Below are 25713 nucleotides of genomic sequence, written 5' to 3' on the forward strand. Positions count from 1 at the left end.
GATACTGGCACAAATTACTTTATGGAAGGAACTGAAGAGATAAGCAGGCATCTCTATGGCTGCTGCACTGATATATTATGTGTGGGAACTTGCGTATTATATGTCAGAAGTGAGATGTCTCTTGCCTTGGCAACAGCCCAAGATGGGTCCAGGTGATATTGGCACCGAGGCAATGGCCCAGACATCACTGGCAGCAATGAGGGACTTCTGTGATCAACTCTGAGAGCTCCCAGTCAGAGCCAACAGCAGGCCTCAGAGACAAAGAATTACCCTGTACTCTTGCTTATCAAGGTAAGAGGTGTGGGGGTACAGTTTCAAAATGCTAAAGACTAATCACTTCGATTTTCTTATTCCAGAAAGAACAGAAGGTATAATTAGAGCCAAGGTGAAACTCAGACCTATTCTCTTCCCACAGAGACACTCCTGGTCTCACACTGAATGCCACACTGTTTACAGGACTGAAGATGCTGATCAGAAAGATGGGGAGCTGTGCCTTGCCCCAGCAGTGAACCATTTAATATACAGCCTCTGATCAAGTTCTCTTTTCAATTCAGAAGTACTGTCTTTCTGACTTGGTTGCTCTGGGTTGAAAGAGCAGGAATGATTAGAAACAAGCGACTGTGAACGTGCTGTTGTCTTCCCTAGCCCATTAGGGCAAGCCTATGGCATCCTCCAGAGCGAGGACAGAGGCTGGCTATTAAATAGTTTCCTATAGATTGGCTATACTTCAAAAGTAGTTAAGAAAATGTACAGCAAAAACACTAAGAAGGTTGATACAGAAGATATAAAAGAAATTTGGCATAACTGGAATTGGATATCTATGGAAAGCAAAACAATAGTCAAGATGACTAAAAGTGAAGCCAGTGAAATGCTAAAAGCAACAAGGACTTTAGGAGCAGAAAATTCATGACAGGTTAACTAAATGCACTTCCACCCCTCTATTTAAAACAGAGACAGAGAAAATGCTAGGGCTGGGATGCACAGAGGCAAGATAACCAAAAAACTTACTTAGGAATAGAATTTTGAATTTTCAAACAATTAGTAGCATTCAGGGAAAAGAAAGTACAGAGAACAAAACATCTTGTTGTTAACACATTAGCCATAAAATGATGTTCTCCCTACATCATTCCCTACAGGATTTCTGTAAGATCATACGGCTCTTAAAATCCCAGATTCGGACTGGCTTGTTATAAAGACCAGCTACTAAGACTGGATTGAGATTTCAACTCTCTCTCCACCTTATGTAAGAAAATGAATACAGTCCAAAGCAGATCTGTTGAATCAATGTCTTCCAGCATCCCTTCAATCCTCTGGGGAACAGTGGTGCACTCCAAATACAAAACTGAATGTATTAGAAAACAAAAAAGTAAAGCAAAAATCCTGAAGTGATTAAAAAAAGAAACCAGTAACTTATTAAAAAAAATAGTCATCAACTTTCATTTACAAGGACTTGTGTAAAAGCCTCCAGTGACAAAAACAGCATAATAACAGCATTTTAGAAACCTTCTTAACAGGAGCATTTTGTGGAAAATGAATCAGAGACCAGATCTCACAACTAACACATGCCTGAGAAAGACAAAAACATCTTGCCAGGGCATATGCTCCGTGTTAGAAACTGGACTGTAGCTGAATAATTGAAAACACATTGTACACTTAATACAAACCTAAGTATGGAGTAATCCATTGAAAAACCTGGTAGTGAGAAATAAACATAAAGCTGGTTCCAAACATTCCTGTGGGAGCAGTTACCTGCCAGCTTGTACTTCAATGTGTTCTTTGGTGGTAATTGAAAAGTTTCTAATCTAGTGCTATTTCATTTACAGTTCAGCATTCTCAAATATTTTTTTTCAACATTCATTTAACGAAATGATATAATAAATTTAAAATACTATCTTGTCACAATAGTGTTTTTCTATTAATTTTCTGTCTGTTGAGAAAGTTACTTGGTAATCAACTAGAGGTGATAATCTGAATGAATATCTGAGATTTGCTACAGCCAATGGAGGAAGTGAGTAAGAGTAGAGATGCACTGTACTCGTACCCTGCAGCTGATATTTCACTCAATTCTTTAAAAGACTCAAAAATTCAACTACCCGAATATCTCAAAGGCAAAATATACTGGCATCAATCACCAAATCTACAGCAGTTTTAAGAAAGAAAGAAATGGATTGAATTTTGCTTCCAGTGTAAAGTAGGGTAATTCTGTTTGATAGCACTTGTAGAGGAATGCTCGCATTTAAGGGAAGCTGCCTGACAAAGTGAGAGTAGGATGTGATCACTGACAAAATCTTGGAAGCAAAACTGCAGATACCACATGCAGGTGCTATTCCTCTAGCTGAAACCAAATGATAAAGAGAAGCACTAGAAAATCCTTCTAGAAAAATGAGCGATAGCTTGATAAAGCTAACCTCTAGATACTGTAACCCCTTTCTCCTCTCTTCTCAGCAGGAACTATAAAATATCAGGTCATGTGGGGTAAAAAGAAGAAGCACAACATAAGATGCAGAAGTACTTTTATTACCATTCACTGTTAAGTCCTTCACAGAACTTACAATGATTTCTATCCAACTGCTTTCTCAAAGCAGCTGAAGTAGTTCATTCTTTGGAAGCCCTTGGCAATGTCCCATGCATTCACCAGACTTTTAAAAAAAGGCTTTCCTCAATTGACTTATCTTTTGGCCTATGGTTTAAAATTCTCTCTTGAATATCCCTAAAGCCCAGACCTTTCAGGACAATTCAAACAACTCCTTCTGTTGAGCATCCTGAACACATCAGTTAAAGTTCACTTAATTTTTTCTTCAAGCAAAAGGAATTGCAGCTTCCATTCTCCCTGAATTAGGCATCCCTGGTGCCTAATCCAGCTAATTTTTACCTCTCTGAAAGATGTGGTAATTGCTTTATGTTTATTCTTCCCAAAAGCAACTCAGCTACAAGGCACATGGCCTTACTGCAGTATTTTATTGCCATTCAGAGACTCCTGCAGACTGATCATTTGCAGCCTGCTCTGGAGCTGCCATTGACAGCCTGAATATCCCCAGTTTTCCTTTGCTGCATTGTAAGGTTATTTTTTCATGGCAAAGCACTTTTTATTTCAGCTTGGTTTCCTACTGTTGTTTCAAAAACTGTGTGCAACCAGAGAAATTTGCTGACATGTAATTTCTGAAGATTATTTTTCCAGGATTTGTGTTCATGAACTCTGCCTTTTGACACCAGTTGCACATACTACAGCTGACAGTTCTACCCTTGTATTCTGTCTCAATGTGTGTATAAACACCAAGAATTCCTAATCCAGAAGTGCACAAGCTGAATTTCTTTAACAGAAGTGGAAAGGAAAAATAGGAATTAATTTGCTTTTGGTCATTCAGAGTGGCGTAGCCTGGGTAAACACTAGCATTATTAAACACTAAAACAATCCTGGAAAACAACTGTTTTAAATTGAGATGAGTTCTGAATAATTCAATAAAGCACTTTCTTAAATCATCCCTGACATTTTAACAAACAGATCATTTGTATGAGATGCTTGAAGTTAGTTTCAAATATTTGCTCTCCATCACTGAACAGCATCTTATCTAAGCACATAAAAATCCAGTTGCACATGTCAGCAAAGTCAGATTTCCTCCCCCAAAATGTAAGGGGAATTTTCTCAGTAGCTGAAGGGGTTGTTTCTTTTGGCATGGCTTCCAAAAGATTTTGTCTCACCAGCAGTGTACATTTGCTCTGTCTGCTGTTTCCTTGCTTCTCACTGTCTTAACCAATCCCTCTCCAATCAGACCTGAAGATCCTCCAGTTAACCAAATATCCTGCAGCAAGGAACAGCTGCTGGATTATACCACAGCTCAGGGCTCTGCTGGACCAAGCAGCCCCACCTGAACCTGCTCCTTTCCCCTTTAAAAAAACACAACATAAGCTGTAGCCAGAAAATCAGTTTTTGTTGTAGGACTTAGTTAAGGAATAGTGTCTGAAGTCTGACTTTAAGCACATTCCTGATCTACTCTTAAATGTGTACCATTTAAACTTACAAGCACAGTGAACATTTTATAAATTTAGTCTACTCTGTTTCCACAGTGGACAAGCATCCAGAAATATTTTGGCAGAAATACGCACTGAAGAATCAGCAGCTTCATGTGACCTAAGAAATTTGGCTACTATGGCTTCTAGCCTATTGACCAAGCTGTATTTCAGCACATATTCCACCTTACTAGGCTGAAAAACCAAGTGTTATAGTCCAATCTCCTGTTGTTGAAATTTCCCTGCTTGTGCAGAGTTGCCATCTATACTTTTCTAAGCAGGCATTAAGCAGGACCTGGGAAAGCTGCTACAGAAAAGGAGTAACTATTTTGGCACCTCAAATAGCAGTGGCAGACATTTTAGTGAATGACAGGAGATGAATGATTTGAGGGTAAGCGAGAAAATTGAAAGAAACAGAAGAAAAATATTGGTACAACCCTTGGGTATCATGTGGTCATGGTGTAATTTGCTATGAATTCAGCATTTACAGGATTTATTATTGCGAAATCACTTCCATGGACAGCTTATTCAGGAAATGCACTAGTTATCATTTGGAAAACTGGACTGCTGTGATGGATCCCGATTGCTAAAAAGCAGTATAATACATTTTAACCATGATTTTAAAAATATGTGTTATATACTGTTATTTGAAGAAGTCTGTCCATAGAGATAATGAATAAACAGAAAACCATTGACAAGCCAAAAAGAGAAACTGGTGAGGTTGTGCTGCAGAAGGGAGAAACCAAATATGCAGAATTTTTTAGACATTGGGCTTATTATCAACTTTTTAGCAACTTCTTTTTCCCTTTGCCTTTACTATTAAATAAACTGTACAGTTACTCTTTGTATTTAGTGTGACCAAGCCCCTGGTAGAACACAAACTCCCCAAAGCATCAGTAAGGACGGATACCTTACTGCATATCTCTTTTTGACTCCATGCCAAAATCTGTCCCAACAGTTGGTAGCACTTGTACTTTACTCTTGTACTTTGTTTTTCAAACTTTTTGTTTGTTTTGCATGTGACATATTTGATTCCTGAGATGTCCTCATGGCACCAGAGCCAATACTGAATAGCAGGGAGTGGATTTATCTATGAATTAAGAATCCACACTATGTGCACGCCAAGGGAAAGAGAAATTACTTGTTACAAACAGAAGCAGTTGAGAAGCTGAAAGCAAAATCTGCATCCAAAGCATACAGAAGTGAATATTTTGCATCAGGACTCACATCTGGAAAATCATTTTATGCATATGAGAAAAATAATCTTCTTCCTGTTAGGACTTTTCAATACTTTTTGGAAAAGCTTAACTGTTACAGATTGCAGTGGTGAATAAGGTGAAGGAAAGGGCTTTTGAAAGGTCTAAGGGTTGAGTGTGCTTGTGTCTTCTCTTGGTGTTTTACACTCTATTGGCCTCAATGATAACAAAATATATATTATTCCCCTAAAGATTATGTAGTGGGCACTGGTCCTCTGCTGACAGATAATACAAAGGTAACAACAGATTAAGGCTATGAAGCTCATTTAATTAGATACATGTGCATAAATTAGAAGACATTCTACAATCCACAGCTGCTCATAAATCCCAGACAAAAGTTAAAAATACAAAAGGGCAGGGGATGAAATTAACTAGAGAGAATTGCAAAATGACATGTCTCAGTGACAATAATCAACTAAAAAAAGCACCTACAGTGGAAGAACTGTGAGATATAAGGTCTTTAATAAAACTAAGGATAGGAGACTGTGGATCTCAAACTGAGTAACAACACACTACTGTAAAATGAGCACATCTGCGCAAGAAGTAGGTTTGCAAGAAGCAATGTTTCCTTTCTCTCAGTATTCTTAGCAGTCTGGGCAGTAGGCTGGAGTCATAGATGTTTGGATGAATTGGAAACAGGCTACAGGGAAGTCAGAATGTGACTTAAATTATCTCAAAAACATGACAGACTAATTGAATTGGGACTGTTAAGCCTGAAAAGAAAGAATGAAAGAGGCACAGAATAACAACCACCATGTGTAAAATGCTGTTTCCAGCAGAAAGGAATCAGGTTACACAACTGGAAGAACTTTGTAAAAAATAGAGAAGCCCTGGTCTTGAAGCTTTTTAATAACTGGTTAGACAAATATTTGTCAGAAATGATGTAAAGATAACAGATCCTGCCTAGGCAGAAGGGGATGGACTACATGTCACCACAAGATCACCTTGAGCTCTGTGATTTTATGGAGGGTAGACAGAACAAGCCTGCAAAATACATCTCAGGCTAAACATAGCCCCTCAAATGATTCAACTGGAAAAGGATCACTTGTTCACTTACACAAATGTGCCTTGAAAAATCCCTACAACCACTTCCAATATTCACACAACATACTGGGAGAAGAGCAGAATTAATTTTGGAAAATGCTTAAAATGGGACATTTCCTTAAATAGTATGAATCTTCTAGATTACAAAGGTATAACTGACATATTACACCTTCAAATACAGGCGAGTTTCATCAGACAATGCCTGCAACAAAGTATTCATTTGCTCTCAAATAAAACAGAATTAAATAAACCAGAAAGAGAATTCAAGCTTACTGCTTCACCAGTTTTTCCAAGGTTTCCTTGGTCTCCTTGTTCTCCCTGTTAAATGCAGAAAACAGATGATGTAGTTCACTAGAAAAGTAATTTCTTTCATATGTGTATATTAAAGTCCTCTGCTTTCCTAGGAACCTCTTTATTTTCTAAATTACATCTGCCAATTAAAACTTTAAAAGCTAAAATTAAGTAACCAAAAATTTTTTTGTCAGTGGCTAATTTTGATTTGGTAAAATGGTGGACTAAGGTATTCAGGATTTGTGTGCAAAAATAAAAACTATCAATTAAGTGCTCACAAAATACATTAGGTCAGCAAATACTATAAAATTAATTATGCTTTTTTAATTTAAATTTTTCTTTCAGCAAATTACCTTTACTATTTCACTACTGCTTCAAAGGTAAATGTTGCCTGTGCACTATATTGATAACAGTCATTTTTAAATTAAATATTAGGAAATTGGTATTTGAATGACATTCAACAGACTTCTTCCCCTTCCCCCAAAATCTTGAAACTGTCATTAATTATTAATTAATTCTGTTCTCCAAAATAACACTGCTACATAACTGGAACATTTTGCTGTGTATTTAACGGGTGGAAGCTGGGTGTGTAAGCTCTATTGATTATCTGGCTGTGACTATAATCTCAGTTATCTAATAACTGATGAACAGTTATTTGAGTACTGTTTATGCAGATTGCAGATTAGCACAGGGAAATTCTGCTGCCACAAGCTCTTCTTTTGAGCTGCAGCATTTCATCTCACCCCCAGTCACACCTCCAAAATTCTGTCAGTGTAGGAACTGCCCTGAGTCCCTTGTTGCCCCAGTCCAGGCACCTTCACATTCCCAGGCTGTTCCATCTCATTTTAGCAGGTGTAGCCTTTGCTCACACACTTCTGCCTCCTAGAGCTGCACAATTTTCTCCTTTTTCCAAACAGGATCTTGCCAGAAAGCAGAATAATCAGTATGATACACACTGACATTCTTTGGAAGCATGTGTGCTCATATCCTTTCACTGGTATGTCACTGTAAATAGCTGTGTATAACTCTATTCAAAATATTCTATTTCATACATAAAACCATCACTTACCTTTAAACCTTCTGGCCCAGGATCACCTACATAACCTTTCTGTCCTGGCTTTCCCTAAAATAAGGATTAGAATAAAATATTGTAAATATTTTATTTCAAAAAGATAATTTCATCCCAGTTTATCTATTTATCAAAATACATGCACTAAAAATGTATAGTTTAGTAATATTTAATACAAAAATTTTAAGCAAGTGCATTTAGGAATCTATATCTGAAAATACACTGTTAAATATTTCAACAAATACTGGAACAGTAAGCAAAATTTGTACTAAGCTACAGCATCTAACACTGAGGAAAAACTGTCACAATGCAAGACTGAAAGACATTTCAATTTCACTTTGAAAAAACCTATTAGGGAGACGAAAAAAAGGCAAGGCATAGTTCTCTCCTGGTTAATTCCAGCAGAATAGGGACTTAATACTAATAAAATTGGATGCTTAGACTTCAGGGATTGGTGTCACAACTGTTCTTCCTTAACCAGACAAAATCAGCTCAAACACACTCTTCCTCTTTATTCAGAAAATCAATGATTTTGAGCCTCATTTCTCTCCACTAGCATTTTGCTGCTGACAGATCTTGTTGCTATGATACTGTGGTAATAACACTGTTAGCCAGAAGAGATACAGCAACATCAATCAGAGCAGGAGGCTGAGTGATTTCATTTTGCCCAACAAGTTCCAACAAACAAAATCACTTAAGGAACATATTTTTTCTTTTGCCAATGGACTAAAATATGGTACAGCCAGGAATGCAGAGAGAAAAGACCATGAAGAGACGTTCTGAGAAAATCAGATAAAGCAAACCGTGTCTTTCCACAAGGCTTAACAAAGAACCAGTGACGGGCTTCTGCAGGTCACTACATGCTGTTTAACTACTTCATGGTAAAGAAACTTAAGGTCTTTCTATACAGCAAGATGGTAATATAAAAATATTTTAAGTGAAATTCATCAAAAGAAAACTAGTGGCCCTTATTAACTACCTTGATAATTTTAAGTCTTATGAGAACTGAACTGAGTTGTAGCTTGTAAAGGTTTCTTGGCTGTCATTCCTCAGCCATGTACTAGCTGCAAAGGACATAGAACAGATGGAAGTTGATCAGAAAATGGAACAAGTGGATTTAACTGGTAAAGCAATCAAACACATGGATTTGGCTTTAAATAGAAATACAATACATTTATACATGGAGAAAAAGCCACTGACAGAAGGTTAAATTAGGGATGGCTGCTTTTCTGCTTGTAAACCCCTGAGAAAATTACTCTTCCAGGGCAAGGTAATCCCAAAGGAAATGTCTGTTTCCTAAAATATTAACTGAAAGTTCCACCCTTTAGGAAACAGCAGTCAACTGTGTTTCCTTTCACCTCAGAGCTGGTAGGTACAGGTGTGTATATATTAATAGAAATATCTCTCACTATCATTCTATTTCAATCCCTGCCTAAGCTTCCCATATGCCTTCAGTCCACAGGAAGGCACTTCCAGAAAATACTGCACTGGGGGTATAGGGCAGATTTGAGAACATTTTCCACTATCATCAGGAAAACTGCTCCTCTTATAACTATACAATTCCAATAAATTTCAGCTTCTGTTTAACACATGTAGCTCACAAAGGAATCAACTTGAAACAGTTCTTTTTTACTTTCTGGTAATTTTAAAACAATCTTCACTCTTTCAAAGGCATTTTCTTCTCCAGGAATGAAGATTTAAAAAGAAAAAAAAAGACACCAATGCTTGCATTGACTGAGCTGAGCTACAATGACAGTTACAGTGTTAATATTTGGATAGCCTTTGAGAGAGAGGGTTAAGTGGGAGGAAGCTGAATAAACACAGTCACATCTTTAGTATGGCAACTCCTGTATTTCCACAGAACAAAAAAGCAAGCACCAAAAGAAAAAAAAAAAAAAAAAAAAAAAAAAAAAAAAAAAAAAATCAGTGCTGCTTTTTTTTTTTTTTTTTTTTTTTTTTTTTTCTTCAATGTAGACAGATTAACTGAGAGCATGTAAGTATTTGACTTTGGAATAGAGTGAGTGGGAAGGCTTGGAAAGAATCAATGAAACATCAAATAATGTGATCAGATTCAGCTCAAACACCTCTTCCAAAGTTTAAACAGACTGAGGTCTTTGGAACTGAGATATATCCTGTGTAAGCAGGGGAACATCCTCAGTTTTATCTCCAGTTGCTTTAGACATATGGGAATTCTTTTTTAAGCTCAGACTGAGAACTCCCGTGCAGGTTCATATTAACTTCTGTTCCAGCAGAAGATGATCTATTTTGATGGCAGCATTGGCCAGGTGGGTCCCAGGGGCTTTTGGTTTCTTTCATGTTTTTTAAAGCAAATGTTAGAAACAAGGGCAGGGGAGGGTGGAGGGAGAAAAATGAGGTGAAATGTTATGGCTGCCAGCTTGCTATATGTCTAAACCTGAAGCAGGGATTGGATATCTTGACCTGAAATTGTAAAAGAGAAAGCACTAGAAATATGCTCCATTATTTTTTCATAAGAATAATGAAAGGTTTACAATATATCACCTACAAGGATACTTTACCTGCTTCAGACAAGTCCCAGAAAACCAAGGTAAGAGTGGCTGAAAAGAGGACTAACCTATTTAACCAGGCCCACAAATAAAGTCTGTGGGGCAGGAAGCAAGGTTGTAGTGAGAAAAACTCAGGCAAGACTTTCAGATGGAACGTTAGAAAAAAGGTGTGTAAACCAGGCAAACAACTGAAGCAGATTGATGAGGAGAATGAAGAACTCCCACACTCCCACTCCTGGAGGTTGCAAAACACAAGTTAAACACATCTGTCAGCTAAAGACAGAGCTGACAGCTGATGGTGCCTTGGGGCCATGCATGGCCAGACCACTTATTTAGGTCCCTCTCAGGGACTCCCTCTGCCCCCATGGCAATTCAATTAGTGCAGTGGCAACACAACTGTGGTAGTGTTTACTGTCAGGTATAACATGCACTTCTTAAAACCCCTTTCGTAGAAAATGGAAGCAAAGGCTATGTAAATCAAATGAACATCAAATTGCAATCAAGGAAGCATAATTTAAAAAGACAGATGTGTTCTGCAGCTTATTGACTCAGTCCTGCTTCAGTATGTGAGATTTAAGCCAGGGCTGTGACTCTCACCGACACAATCACACAGAGTGTGTTACATGTGAGAGTGAGGCACCAAGGACAAGCAGAGATGGGAGCAGAGAGAAGAGCAGCAGCACAAACAAGTTGGCCTGGAGCTGTGAAACAGCTGGAGTCAAGAGAAGCCATAGAATCCAGGCAAGAGCCTGTGGGCCCCTGGACAAGGAGGAAAAACAGGCAGAGCTGCCCATCAAGCAAAATTCTCTTCTCCCCTGTCTCTCATTTCAGAAGAGGATGTTAGCCAGCAAACTACTAAAAATGTCTAGAGACAGCAACCCTGGGGCTCACTTCAGATGCACATACTCTGCTCTCAACAACTTGTTGAGAGAGAGAAACCAGAGAGCCGTAAGACATGCCAATGGTGTGCACATTTCCTACTGAGAGAAATAAAAATCTAAATAATTTAGGTCAAATTGACCCAAAATAGATTGAAAATATTTCAGTTTGCTAGGTTACACAAAAGTTTTTCCTCTTGGGTCACTTTGACACAAGCTGATGGTGGCCTGTGCGTGCCCGGTGACGTGGAGGATGTGAAGGTGGTGTCTCACTGCCCGTGAGTCACCCACTGCAGCATCTTCTTTTCCAATTGCCACAGCACAACATGGGAGTCTCTGCCATGAAGCCCTGCCCAAGGAGGAGGCTCAAAGGATGATGCAGCCAAATAAAAATTTCCATGAGGCTCTCGGCAGAAGCTCAGACAGATTAAACTCAATATTGGACTCAGTTACAGAGAATTTTGAAATTCTGTTTAATTTTTTGCATGTTTTCCTCAGCTGAAAAACAGACATTTGTGGGAGAGTTTTGTGTTTGGTATTTTGCCTTTTTTTGTTTTGGTATGGGTTTGTTTGTCTTAACACCTAATCTATGTGGGAAATAAATATTTCAATATAATTTTTAACCAAAAACAAATTCCCAGCTTTGACTAGCTACTGAACAGGAAAAATGACATAGGTATATATCCACTCTAAAAGCAGAAAACAGTGGAAAAGACTCTCAAACTCGTGCAAGAAATGGGATGTCATCCAGAATGAAAGCCAAGTCAGTGATTACCACACATAATCAAATCATGTAAAGGCAGAAGATCAAATTGCATTCAACAAACTTAGAGACACTCCTGTAATCCCTAGTATCCATTAGTATCCATTTTAGCATAGAAATTTTCTAAAAATAAGCTTCAAGTTCACAGAAATACTCTTAGACAATAGTATATTTTTATAACTAACAAAAAAAATTGGATGATAGAAATTTAAAACTATCTTTTAAAACATGTCAGCATAAACAGCATTGTGACATTCCAGCTTTACTGTTTTCAGTAACTATCTGCCAGGTTCCTGGTAGATTTCTTAAAGCATACATCCTTTCTATTTCTCCCTGTGAGCTGAATAGGTTCCTCCCCAATTGAAATATTTTGATACATCAGCTGGTACAGCGCTTAGGAAGTGCATGGCAGTTTCATCTGTCTCAGAGGAGCACTGTATTTTGTGCACTGTAACAGTGACTTCCTTTCAAACCTTTGTATGGGAAACCATTTCCCTTCCCAGCTCTGCTTTGAGCATGTTCTGGGGAAAAACACATATTCATTCAGGAGATGTCATTTTATCAGAGTCACTTCTCACAGTAAACTTACATTTCAAATCAGTACTTCTACTGAAAAATAGCCTGCCCTAGTAATGAAATTACTTATACTTACTCTTGGGCCGACTCCTCCAATAGGTCCAGCTGGTCCTACTTCTCCCTAAAAGAAATCAGGACTTCAATGATCTTGATGACAAGTCTAGTTTTAAAAAAGAAAGTCTGCAAATAACCGTTCCTATTTATTACATCATCGTAAGTTTCATATGTATTTGTCTGAGTCAGAATCTGCTAGAAACACCTGGAAACAGACCATTTTGCCATTGTTAGCTTTCACTCACTCAATATCTGTCATAGGAGCCCAAAATTTAGCTACTTAGAAGTCTAGAGGTTTATCTTCAGAACCACCAACTAAATCACTTTTAATGTGAATTATTTTTAGCATACAATATATAAGCTTTTATTTTTTATGACGATGAATTAGGAATACTTGATGGATCTATAAGATAAAGAACTGCCTTTCTCCCCTTTCAGTTAATAGGGTCTAAGTGGTTACTTAAGAGTATCTAGGACACTGTCATTAAATTGGTATACGCTTTCTATTGCCATACTGCTAACCCCCTTCCCTCCCATCTCCCACATCCACCTCTGGACATATATTATCTGAGATTCCACTGAAATTAAAACAAACCACATGATGGATGCACAGCCCCACAAGGCTGCTAAAAACTTTCTAAAAAACTTGCCAAAATGCAAAAGAAACTTCAAATTTTGCATGGCAACACCATACACACCTAACCTTTGTTGTCTAACCCTCTTAACCCCTCACAACTCTGAAACATAATCTGTTAATTGGATAATTTTTTCATCTTACCTCAACTCCTTTGGGGCCTTGTGGCCCTGGAGGCCCTCGGTCACCCAGAGCTCCCTAAATATCCAAACAAACACAGTGAGGAGTTACATCAACTGACAACCATGTTGGTCTAGTTTCTCCCCTCTTACAAACCTGGACTAAAACCCAAAACTGAGGCAGCAGACCTAATCTCTTACCACTGTTCTTAGTATTTCCGATAGAAACCAGGCAAAGATGCAGAAAACCAAGCATCATATACATAGACTACCTGAAGCATTATTCTTTTTATATTGTGAGAAGGAAATAAAATATTTTGAACACAGTAGAACAATTTTTCTCTTTTTGAAGAGGAAAAGCACACTACCATTAAAGCATCATCGATGTGCAGATCTTGTATTAGGGTAGTCTTTAGAACAACGTGTGTTGATAACATTGCAATGGAAAGAAACTACAGAGTGAATTTAGACCACTAGCTTGTCCAAAAATACTTGTGATTTTCAGCCCTTACTTTTCCATTAGGATTATAATCAGCTACCCAGAGACAAAGCACCTTAACCTCTGCCAGCTTGGAGTTTTCATGACTGCTCACACCAACATTTTCAAATCTTTGTTAAAAAGACTTTGCAGCCAACAGTGTATCAAAAACCTCGGGCATCCCAATTACAATGGGATAATTGGAAAAAGCACTTGACCTGGCATAGTATAAAAAAAAAAAAGTATAAACATATTAATGTCCTGGGAAACCTAAGCTTAACAATATCAGATAAAGCAACAAGAACAAAGAAACTGCCCTTTAGGAGAGATATGATTATCCTCTGAAGAAAGCAATGGTGGGAAAGTGTAAGCCTTATTAACTGTGTACTAATGAAGGCGAAGTCTAGACATTGGTCAAGGCATTGGTCCAGTTTACTCAGCAGGCAAAGTAAAATGGAAGAGAAAAATGGAACAGGCCATCTCAGGGCAAGTGAATTCCATCAAAGAGCCCATCAGTCTGGGAAGGGCTGGGGCTGGGGTGGAGTGCTGGTTGACATACCACCACAGAAGTGATGGGAGGGCTTTCAGCAGCACTACATAAGTAATATTCTTACATGGTTAATAATGACATTTTCTCATGGGCATTACTGTTGTTTTATTCTAACAGTAAAGCCTGTTAGGAGGTAAGAATTTCAGTGCAATGTAACTGCACAGTGGAAATGGCAGCAGCACTGCTACTGTACACACTCTTCCAGTGCGTTTAACTGGGTCCAGAAAAAGACTGTAAACTGAATATTAATACCAAATGACATTTCCATCTCCTCCTTGGGGTTTCAGGCAAAAACAGAAAATGAAGGTAGTCATTACACATATGCCAAAGTGTCTGGAAAAAAAGGAGAGTCAGCAAATGGGGTATCCTGTATTTCACATATTTAACTTCCTGGTTGACCATCTCTTCCAGAAGAGGTGAAACTCGTAATAATCACTTTATTAAAATGTGTTATAAAAACAAACATAAGTTAACAGGGAAAGGAAGTTCTTAGCTTCTTCCATGGTACAACACACACTGCTGGAAAAACTACAGTGGTAGTCAGCATATTCTGACCATCTTTTCCTCTTACTTTTCTTGGTTAGAGGGCATAAATACTTACAAAGAATAACATAGGAAAAAACAAAGTTATTTCAGAACTTCTTAAAAACATTCTTTTTCCCTTTTTAAGAAATGTGTGTTTTGTTATTTCTTTTAATAAGCAGTGGATCAAGATCGAACACCTTCTAAAATATTGTTTCCAAGCTGAGTAATGTTCTGTAGACCAAATTACATAATAAATCCTTTAAACATCGATTTAGAGAGATCAGATTTGCTGATTATTTCACTAATTTGGGGAAAATTTACCGTCCAGAACTTCTAGTGGCATTTAGAGACAGCTGATCACACTCAATAGAGCTTGAACTTCCAAGAAGTTGAACTTATCCCACATCAACTGCTAAAAAGTAAAGCTTACCCTGCTCTCTTGGCTTTTTGGCTTTTAAAATGGGTATTGCTTCTGAGGAAGCATAAACAAAAACATGAGGGAAATAGCAGCATAGTGAGAGCAGTTTTCTAAAAATAAAAGCTGGAGGAAAATTTTAGAACTGCAGTCAACTCAAGGCAGCTGGGAATCTCAAAAGCCAAACATTTCCAAAGTTATGTGGATCTTCTCCCTCAGTACTGGGAGCAGTATAAGAGTTTTTCCAGTTTGGTAATTCTTTTCAAACGTAAGCTATCAGCTCTCCCTGACTAGGGCAGGCTGTCTAAGCTTTTTGTCTCTAATACCAAATGTGCTGGAGAGCACCGAATCTGGTTCAACTGTGTAATTTCTGTATCAAAAGAACACGGAGTCTCAAACTTTGTAGTCCACCTCTTAGTAATGTTTTTCTCTGGAATGTGTGAAAAGGCAACAAATCAGTAACATAGGTATTAAACATCAACAGAATTGTAACAAAAACTCCTTGGATATAGTGTGCAACAATACAATCTCACTGCAGAAACTGAGCAGCAGGGATTAGATCTGTTACGTCATTCATGTATAACCTCGGACAAATAAATCTCAACTGCAGTTCAAGAATTGTTGTATTTCTCTTCTGTTATTTTTCCCAGACCCTTCACAGAGCCTTTCATCACCACAGGGGTTTTTTTTGTAAACATCCTGGTAACTCAGAAACACAAGAGTAACAACCACCACAGTGATCGGACAAACTCATTCATATAGGGCTGCTAATATTATGCATGAATATAAACAAGCTAGCAAAGCAATAAATCAGAACTGAAGGTGGACACCCTCTAGAAACACATTTTAACTTCTTCTCAGTTTGCCCCATCAGATAACTAGCTCTCAGCCTTCCTAGTCAATTCATGTCTATTTTAGTAAAAGGCTCTTGACATGGTTGAAAGAGAAAAGATACAAAAAATATTGGCTATGGTTTCAGCAACCCGATTATTAGAGAGGTTTCTTAAGAACGATCACCTTTGGCATGGAGGTGTTGTTGCAATCTTCTGGGAACAAATAAGAACATATCTTTAAACTATTTACTGCTCCCCATCCTATGTTTTCTTGAGTAGTCTGCTACAGCATTTCACAATTCTGTTGATAGAAAATGTTGTAATTTCCATGTCTGTTTATTTACAGACAACCTGTATGATTTGTTGTTGGACAAATTATATTGCTGGTCTTGCACAGTTCTTTTGCCTCACCAGTTTCTGCCCTCTGGTTTACTTAAAGGTCAAAAAAGGTCTTCATTCTGGTCTGTTAAACAAACTGCCTCTCAGAATACAGCCATTCAAGTATTATTTCTGCCTCTAGTCTCATTTGATGGAGTCCTTCTGGAACAAAAATGCCCAGTAATGTACTACAGAGATAAATCCCTCTCGTGCTTTGAGCAGTGACATTAATGAGACATCTTGCCTCATGTGTTCTACAATTTCACTTAATTTCTAACTGCATTATTGTGCTTTTATTTCAGAGAGATCTGGCAATGTCTTTTGTCTAAGTTTATAATAGGATTTATTGTTTTACTCCTTGCATGAATCAATCTGAAATAACTAAAGTAAAATGAATTAGCAAAAAGAGCATTTTTTTAGATAATCTAGAGATGCTCAACTTTGTTTTGTATTCTGCCATACTTGTGTCTATTTACCACAGAAAATACAATGTAAGAATAGTCCAAAGGCTGATGAGTGAGGAACTTCATTGGTACTTGCCTTTCAACAAGTAGTCAATCTTTAGATATTATTCAATCATTTTCTTCTGGATTAATTTCTGAGCCACCTGCACTTTTTGTATTAGTCTCTGCCATTTCCAATTTTTATTCAAAGCTTCACTGAAAACTGTATCCATGTGAATTATTGCTTAAATTGGGTCTAAAATCTTAGTCTCCTTAGCAGAAGCTAAATTATTCATTCTGGCACAGATTTGTAGATAAATTTTATCCTTTATTGTTATGTCTATTATTTTATATAATGTAATCAGGCATGTGAATTTTACATATTTTCCATATCCTTAACTACTGTATCTTTTAAAATTTGTTAAAAACAATTTTTAGTACAGGTGGAACCTGACCAGTACACAGATCTGTATACATTTGGCATGCACGTTATTTAAATACAGGTGAAACATACGCTGCTTTCTAGCTACATAGCATTTTCTCACACTTATTTTGCCATTACATGCTTCCAGCTGACACAGTAGTTACCCTCAGAACTGCATAGACAACATTAAACATTCGAGTAACTTCCTCATATAAATACCCGAGGCAAAGTACCTGCATTGTGACAGTAAGATTATCTTCTCACAATGTCAGTGTCCATCTCTCAGAGCCTTTTTCTCAGAGATTAACACTATTTACTGTTATTTTTAATAGGTTTTCATATAATCTTACCTTAGGACCTTCAGGGCCATTAAATCCAGGTACACCAATATCTCCTGGAAAACCCTAAAGAAATCATACAGACAAATGATTTGTAGAGTAGGAATGTTTTCAATGTACTTGTTTTGATTCTGTTCATTCATTTAATAAACCTGAGTCATAGAAACAAGAAATAAATTTGTTCTACCATCCCAAAAAATGTCAAAATCCATTATGTTTCCTTGAAAGCACTCGGATAAGTGACAGATTTTAGGCAGCTCTCATTAAACTCAATTTAGCAGATGTCAGCATGGATTTGATTTCTCTTAGGATATGACTTTTTATCCGCTAAGCAATGTTTGAAATTAAACCACTGGACTGGTACGGAGGCACAAAAAATACACCACAAAGCAGCCAGCACCAGGTTCTGCACTTATGAATTCAACTGTTTTTTTCATAAGTTTAGAGAGCAGCTGAAGCCCTTTAATCCATGGCCACACGTTAAGGACGAGATCACTGCAAGATTAAGAAAATAGGAAGAAAAGCCTTTTGCCTCCAAACCAGCAGGTGATAATCCAGGTCTGGCTGGCAGCAACTGAAGGTCACCAGCATGGAGCATTATTCAGAACAGACCTTTGTGAAATAGACTCTAGGGTAGGTCAAGCTGTTAGTAAAGAAAAAGTAAATATGCACAGAAAAGGAATCAACTAAAATTATCACTGTGAACCACCTGGCCAGGAGGCACTGAGTTGGGACACCATGAGGAGGCCTCTGTGTCAGAGGAGTTCACCTACATCTAGACTGCTTTAGAAGAAATAAGTATATTTTAAGGAAAAAAAAAAAAGGTACAGCAAACCTTCATGCAATATAGCAGTGATTAAAATTTCATAAATATCCAGAGAAGATACACAATCTTTACATTTTTAGGATAAAATAAAGCATTGGTAACTGACTCTTTAGTTAGCACCCTGCTCATTCAGTCCCCTGCCAAGACAGCATTTGATTCTGCTTTTTTAATAAACTTTCACATTTAATGAAATCTTGACCATCTGAAAACAGCAAGACTGCCACTTCTTCTGAACAAAATATTTATTACTACATCTAAGCAAACCCATGGTCTAACACTAGGAAAAACAAGTTTCCTTCTTCATTAAGAGAAAATCATTACAGATTAAAATGTATGCATACTTTTCCCAACAACGGAAACAAAAAGCACATACAGAGAAAAAAAAATTTAAAAATCAGGTTTAGCACTTGGATGCTAATGAGTCTAAAAGAAAACCACTATAGAGTAAAAATAGTCTGAGTTTTCAGAAGATGGGCAACAACTCTAACACTCAACATTTCATAATACATCACAGTGGTTTCCCTTTCTATAGCCATAAAGCAGCAATTACAAGCAGAGCTGTGCAACAATTCCAACGTGCCTCTAGGTGGCACAGAGCATATTATTTACATGTGACCAAGGCCCTGAGACTCGTACCTAAAACACTCACTTGCATCACCCTTCATTTCTATATAGCTTAAAAGAGATGTCTTTTTTTAAATCCTGGCCACCACTATCTGCTGAAATATTGAAGAGTTATGTCAATTCCTTGGAATTTTTTAGTTTGATCTTCCTTAATTTTAAATTTACCTATTTATAGACCTTAAATAGTTACCAAGGGGTGAGTTCTTTCATAGATCTGTAAATCTTTAAGTTTCTAATGTGTGAACAAGTGCTAAATGCTGACACAGACAATTTCCTCTTGGCAATAAACATTCCAGAAAACAAACTGCCTAGAAAAATGTTAATTTAGAAAGATTCTAATGCTTTTATAAAGGAATAGATCTACTTTATTTATTTATTTGTTTAATTTTTTCTAGAGGGAATTCAATAAGGACCATGAGTAGGTGTGCACAAATACTATTGCAGACAAAACAAACATGGTATTTTGAAATCTTTTCATGTCAGGCAAAGTCTTAGGATACAAGAGGGTTACTGGCCTGAGAACATCAACACATCAACACATCAACAACAAACAACACATTTAAGAATTTAAAATCCTCATAGTTTTTATCTTTTCTGTGAAGATGGATTAAGACTTTTCTTCTTGAGGACAACCACAGAGAAAAGGCAGATGCTATGGCAGTATTAGAACACTGTTTCTAAAATGTTCTCACATTAATAATCCATGAAATCAGTGTAAAAATCCAGGACACAAAAAGCCACTTTAGACAATTCCAGAAAAAGAATGAACTAGGAAGGAGCTCTTGAAACACCTCAGCAATGGCACTTGCCATTCAGATTCCTCATAGTAAAGGAGGATATATCTCTAGCAATACCTAAATTTGCCATGAGTTATTCAGCAGCCAGCTCCCTGGGAAGTTACTCCAGATTAAAAATTCATTATTCTTCCATAAGTGAAAGGCCAAGAGATTAATGTATAGTTTCCAGCTGCAATGTAGTTTTCAGCAGAGTATTCAAAACAAAATAGCCCTTGGTTTTATGACTTCTTCTAAGGAAATGCAGAGTCTTAATTTCCATCAGCCAGAAGCTCAGCAGCTGGTAGGACATAAATTATTTTCAAAATCTTGTTAAAGATGTGGTCTTTTGCCAGCAAAGCACTTTAGAATCCACTTCATTTAATCAAAAGAAATGTGGCATCAGAAAAACCTGAAGTGCCAACTATCTTAACACAAATGTGTTTTAACTTTGCAGTGGAAATGTTTCTTTTTGTATTGAACACTTAAAATACAAAATTAACATATTTATTGCTCTCATTTATCTATATAATGTTTAATTTTTTAAAAAATGCAGAGATTACTAAGTTGCTACTATGTTAGTGCGTGTCTCAGTGTCCCAGAGATGAGCACTCTGCCAAAGCTTTTCGTTTGCATTTGTTTTTCTGTGTGCCTGCTAATATGGAAGCAGAATATCAGAAATATTGAGACATTGCACTCCATTTCCATGGAGAATCCTCTCACATTTGCAGAATCCCACTTCAAAGTGTTTTCACATGACATTTTCCAGCATGGCTGGCCATCCACCTTCATGCCCGTGGCTGCCCTCAAGGGGATCAGGACAAGCACTGGTGGAAGGGCAACACAGAGGGAAAATGTCTCCAGGGACTGCAGTAACCCCTCCAGCCACCAGGTTTTCTGCTCCAATAGGAATTCATTCAATCACAGATTGCAATTCATTTCAAAGAGAATTTAGAATAAATTTTCCAAAGCAAGACTAACTGGATGCAGCTACTGAACTTCAACAAGATACCTTATTAGAGATTCATCAATAATTATTATAATCAAATCACAAAAAGAAGGTTTCTGCAAAAAAAACCCTACAATCCTCCAATAAGCGGAAAAGAATGCATTATGCAGACATAGAACTTTGGGAAAGGACCAGATGAAGACTCTGTGCAAAGGCAAGTAGAGAGTATAAGCAATTCTACAACAAGAGCAGTTCTTCAGACATATGCCTGAACATGCAATTAATTCAGCCTTTAAATGATCTTTATTTCTATATTTCCTACAAATCATTTGCATGCAAGTTAATTGATGCAATACTGAAACAGAAGGCTTTGTTATCACTGCATACCTGGCACTGTATGCAAAAACTCAAAAAATCGTGTGATAATGCATGTGAAACATACACCAAAAATAAAGTTTTGTTAAATGAACACCTCAAAGCAGCCACTGATTCACTTACAAAATATGTGCCTTTTTGACTCTTTACTGTTATTTGAATGTATCCTTTTCTTTTGTAAAGCTACTGCCTTGAGCATGAAACACACCAACTGAGTCCCATATAAGTACTTTCCTGAAGGAATAAGCTAATGACTTCAAATCAAAATACTGCACAGATGAAAAAAGTTCTATTGAAGATAATGACTAATTCTCTCTGCTTCAGATGAAATCTATTTATAATTCTGAAGGCACATCTGAAGGGAACTATCACTCTCGTTTTGGGGGGATAATTAAATGCAATTCCTAGAGCAAAATTTAACTATAAAGTATTCTGAATACATGTGGAAGCCTGTTAAAGGCTTGTCTAATTTCATTCACATTAACAATAAGCACTGCATACTTCATTGTACACAGTAAACAGAGACATTGTGGGTTAAAACAGTCAGATCAGCACTTTCCAGTTGTCATACCAATAAAACAAAGCTGTGCAGAAATTTCATATTTTGGCAGTTCATTTTCAGATGCATGACAAAGCAGCACAATGATGAAGAACTGATGAAGAATACACTCCATAAAATGTTCACTGAGTATTTCCAGTAAGCAGCAGGCATTCAGGCACACGACAGACCCTGGCTCTGCAGAAACATACCCAGAGGAGAATTTGGCTTGACAGTGCAGGACTCTTGCACTGAAAAAATGACTTGGCAGCCAACCCTTGTCCGGCCACCCAGAGAGCGAGACCTTCGTCCCTCCCTCTGCCCACTCCTGCCATCAGCACTGCAGGTCTCAAATGGACCCTGGCTATAGGTGGGTGGCTTATTTCAACTCTGACCTGGTGTACCTTGGCTGCACAGCTGCAGAGGAATGATTTAGGAAGTAATTCACTGGTGATCTGCATTCAAAACCACAAAACCCTGTGAGGACAATCAGAGTCTGCCTGCTCTGCTCCCACTGCTGCGTGCAGAGACAATTACAGACTTCAGCTGCTGCAGTGCCAGAGTTACAGCAGTTTACGCAGGAAGAAAATCAGAGATACGACTATTTATTCTTTACACTGGAAATGAAACACTCAAATGTGTAACTGGAAAGATCAAAGGATCGCCAGTTTCTTATTTCACACGTACCCAAAAAAATGGGGACAAGGGCACATTCATAAATCCCACTGTCTTAAGTGTTGGACGAAAGGAGAGAGCAATAGCTGGAAGTAGAGTCTGAGAGGTTCTGCCACTGGGCAGACACAGCCTTGCTCCTCCTGCTCAGAACAAAGTCCAACAAATCCCAATAGAGGTGTTTTTGGGTTGTTTTAAAAGAAAACTTTTCATAGAAGGCATATGGATTGTCGCATCTATACCAAATTCAAAATACTCTCCTTGTAAGACACTAATTCATCACATTCTTCTATTTCCAGAAACATCAAGGAAACATTTACTTTACCATATAATGCATGTTTTCTACACGGGGTCACAGGAAGTCTGACCATTCAGATAATGAAATAGGAACAAGGAAAGCAGCCCTGTCTGACCTACTAGCCAGTTTTGGAAGAAGACACATGATCAGACATATGACAGTAGGCTTTTCTTGTGGAAAAATCTACATTATTTGTTCATACTTCATATATTCAGTTGTGTCTAAATAACTTCTGCCAACAACAACTAGTTTTTTTGTATAAGATAATGTAACAGGAGGGACACATACACTCTTCAGTTTTAAGCTGTTTATTTTAAATTCCTTTCATTATAGAACTTCTAGTATCTGCAATTTGTCCAAAATCCTAGTATGCTGCTATCCTACATACCTTCTGTTTCTATTTTGCCATATGGTGACCATATTTCTATGAAGTTAAAAGGTGGAAAAACCTCTTTTACTTTATTTGGACCTGTCTTGCATGACTGAAGTTAAGAGAAACATTGCTTTGTAGTTTTAAACCTGACATTTTGCAGACAATTACTCAAAACAAAGTACTCGAGTTTTAATTATCTAGCATCATGCGCTTTGTTTGCCTTCTAATGATGAAGTAGTTCTGCACTCCTGAGCAAGGAGAAATGCTGAGCTTTTCAGACAGAAAGATTCCCATCCATACCTGCCCTGAGGGTAGCCAGCCAAGAAGGATGATCTTTTCCCCAGACACAAAGGAGTAGCATGTCTGTGTTGGAATAAGGAACTAGGAAGGACTATCAGCAGGGGCAGTAGGACACAGGCTTCAAGACAACAATTTGAGATTAACCTGCTGCAGGTCTCCCTTGCTGGAAGCTGTGCAAAGAGATCCTGCAAGGACCTCTTTTGTTAAAAAGAGCAGGCTCAAAAAACCTAAAATCCTGAGCCACAGAGGGTGGCAGCTGTGGACAACATGCACAGGCTTTGTGTCTTCTGTACACCCTTTGACTAAACCAGAGAGACCTATTCTCTCATGAATACCTTGTGCTGCTGCAATGCTACTTTCCAGAGAGTTTTTTTCTCAGCAAGGGCATTTGCCTAATAAGAAAGGTGGGAACATTCAGCCTTGGTTTTAGGAGATATGTTCATGTAAAGGCACAAAAAAGATAATTCTAGTATATGCCTTATATGCCTTCCATTCACTTTTTTTGTTTGGAAAAGGAAAACCCCCCAAGAAACAAAGAAACCCCACCACAAACCAAACAAAACCCAAAATACATTCATTGCAGGAGGCTGATTAGAAAGAACAATCCACAATTTCTGCTTTCATCTCTCCAGCAAGTACATGTGTCTGTGTATAAACATGTCATTCTGGCACAGACCACAGCATTTTTCCTTAAAGCCTGTGGTACAAATGCAAAAAAGCACCAAAATGGGACAATTTGGAGACTGACAGTTTCTGCATAGACTTTCACAGCACTAAGGAGCTCTTAGGAAACTTCACTTCTAGATTCAACTGCTGGGCAACACTCCCCAGGTAACTGGTGTTTATCCCTTGTGTTTCTTGTAAGTGGCAAATATGCAACCAGGTCTGGAAAATGGAAAATCCCATTTGTAAACAGGTTTTAGTATTTACAAATGGAAGTGTGCCTGAGAAATCAGATGAACAATCCAGGTGAACCCCGTAACAATAGGATTCAAGAGACAGCAAATCCTAATCACATAAGGGAATGAAGAGCTACTTTGTATTGAAAGATGCTCTACATTAATATTTTGCAGAAAAAAATTATGAGCTGGAATCTTTTATACTTTATGAAGGAGAATGAATTCATCAAATATTACTGAATAAAAAGATTTTCCTAATTCAACTAAGAAAGCAGTCTTTTATGAAGGAAACCCATTTATCTCTTATTTTCATAGTTTAGAACCAACATTTAATTTACTGCTATCAAGCAATTTCTTACCTCAGGTCCCTGAGGACCCAATGGTCCACGGGGTCCAGGTTCTCCAGTTTTCCCCTTAAAAAAAACCCCAAACAGTTAAGATTTCTGATGATAATTTATTTTTTAACAACAGATGGTTACAAAGTTTTTAAAAACATTTGTTAACAAAAAGGCCAACAGAAATGTTGAGAGCACTTTTTCACTAAATAGGAAATTTTATAACTGCTTCTCTTTTGGAGTATTAAGACTAGTTCTTCATATCTCTTTAAAGTCACAACAAAACAATTCGAATTCATTTAGGAGAAAGAAAATTGGGAGTTTTGGGAGGAAACATATAAAACCCCCTTTAAATATATAGCTGTTTTCAGAACATAAGCTACTTATTATTTAAACATCCAGAAAGTAACTGTTGGTTTAAATGCTTACTTATTTTAAGTAACCACAGCCAAAGAAATGGCAGTTTTGCGATTAATAAAAATAAAATTAGGTCCTATCCACATGTAATGGTAACACCATTACATACAAATTTCAACACATCTAAAAATGGGCCAAATTTCTTTAAGTTGTATTTGTTCTGATTTCTCTAATTTATATCTGTTCTTCCACATTTTCACAAGATTTCTGCCACCATAACTAGATGTCACTTGAGGAAAATTAAGGTCTGACCTGGGAAACGTTTCTCTAATTTTTAACATGAACTACTTCATTGTAAATTTACTCTATAAAGTTAAATTTCTATCACTTGCAGGACTGAGGCTTCAGTTGAATAAGTCATAGGTTGGTCACATTCAGCTTGTGCTTAAAATCCACAACTCTTTCAGGAATAGGCTGATTCACATGTTTATCTTAACATGAAAATTCTTTTACCTTTAAAAGCAAAAAATATGATTTTTCCCATGTAAGTTTAAGCAAATTTGCTTAAGTTTATTGCAAGTTTAGTGTTTATACTATAAATTCTATGGGACAAGGAAAGTGTTTGTTATTGAATTTAAGGGCCCATCACATTCATGAGGTCTAAGTAGGTTTATCAGTTATTGGCCTGATTGTGCGTAAGAAAATTGACACTGGAGTAAGTATTGACAGCTTTTAATTATATATTGAAGACACAGATAGCACTAAAAAAGGTGAGGAAAAGCAGGTAACCCTG

General features: G+C 37.4%; 1 protein-coding gene across 1 annotated transcript in view; it reads right to left on the minus strand.

Moving 5' to 3' along the window:
• The window catches only part of COL24A1 (collagen type XXIV alpha 1 chain), a gene marked incomplete at both ends in the record, with an annotated part of 120911 nt that overhangs the window by 44990 nt on the left and 50208 nt on the right, over positions 1 to 25713 (minus strand). The window contains 6 exons of the mRNA XM_083867473.1: positions 6582 to 6626; positions 7669 to 7722; positions 12487 to 12531; positions 13243 to 13296; positions 17614 to 17667; positions 24588 to 24641. Of these exons, the coding sequence (XP_083723599.1) occupies positions 6582 to 6626; positions 7669 to 7722; positions 12487 to 12531; positions 13243 to 13296; positions 17614 to 17667; positions 24588 to 24641 (306 nt within the window). The remainder of the gene's footprint in view (positions 1 to 6581; positions 6627 to 7668; positions 7723 to 12486; positions 12532 to 13242; positions 13297 to 17613; positions 17668 to 24587; positions 24642 to 25713) is intronic.

This window comes from Zosterops lateralis (genome assembly GCF_965231275.1).
Source record: "Zosterops lateralis genome assembly, chromosome: 9".
Classification (NCBI taxonomy): domain Eukaryota; kingdom Metazoa; phylum Chordata; class Aves; order Passeriformes; family Zosteropidae; genus Zosterops; species Zosterops lateralis.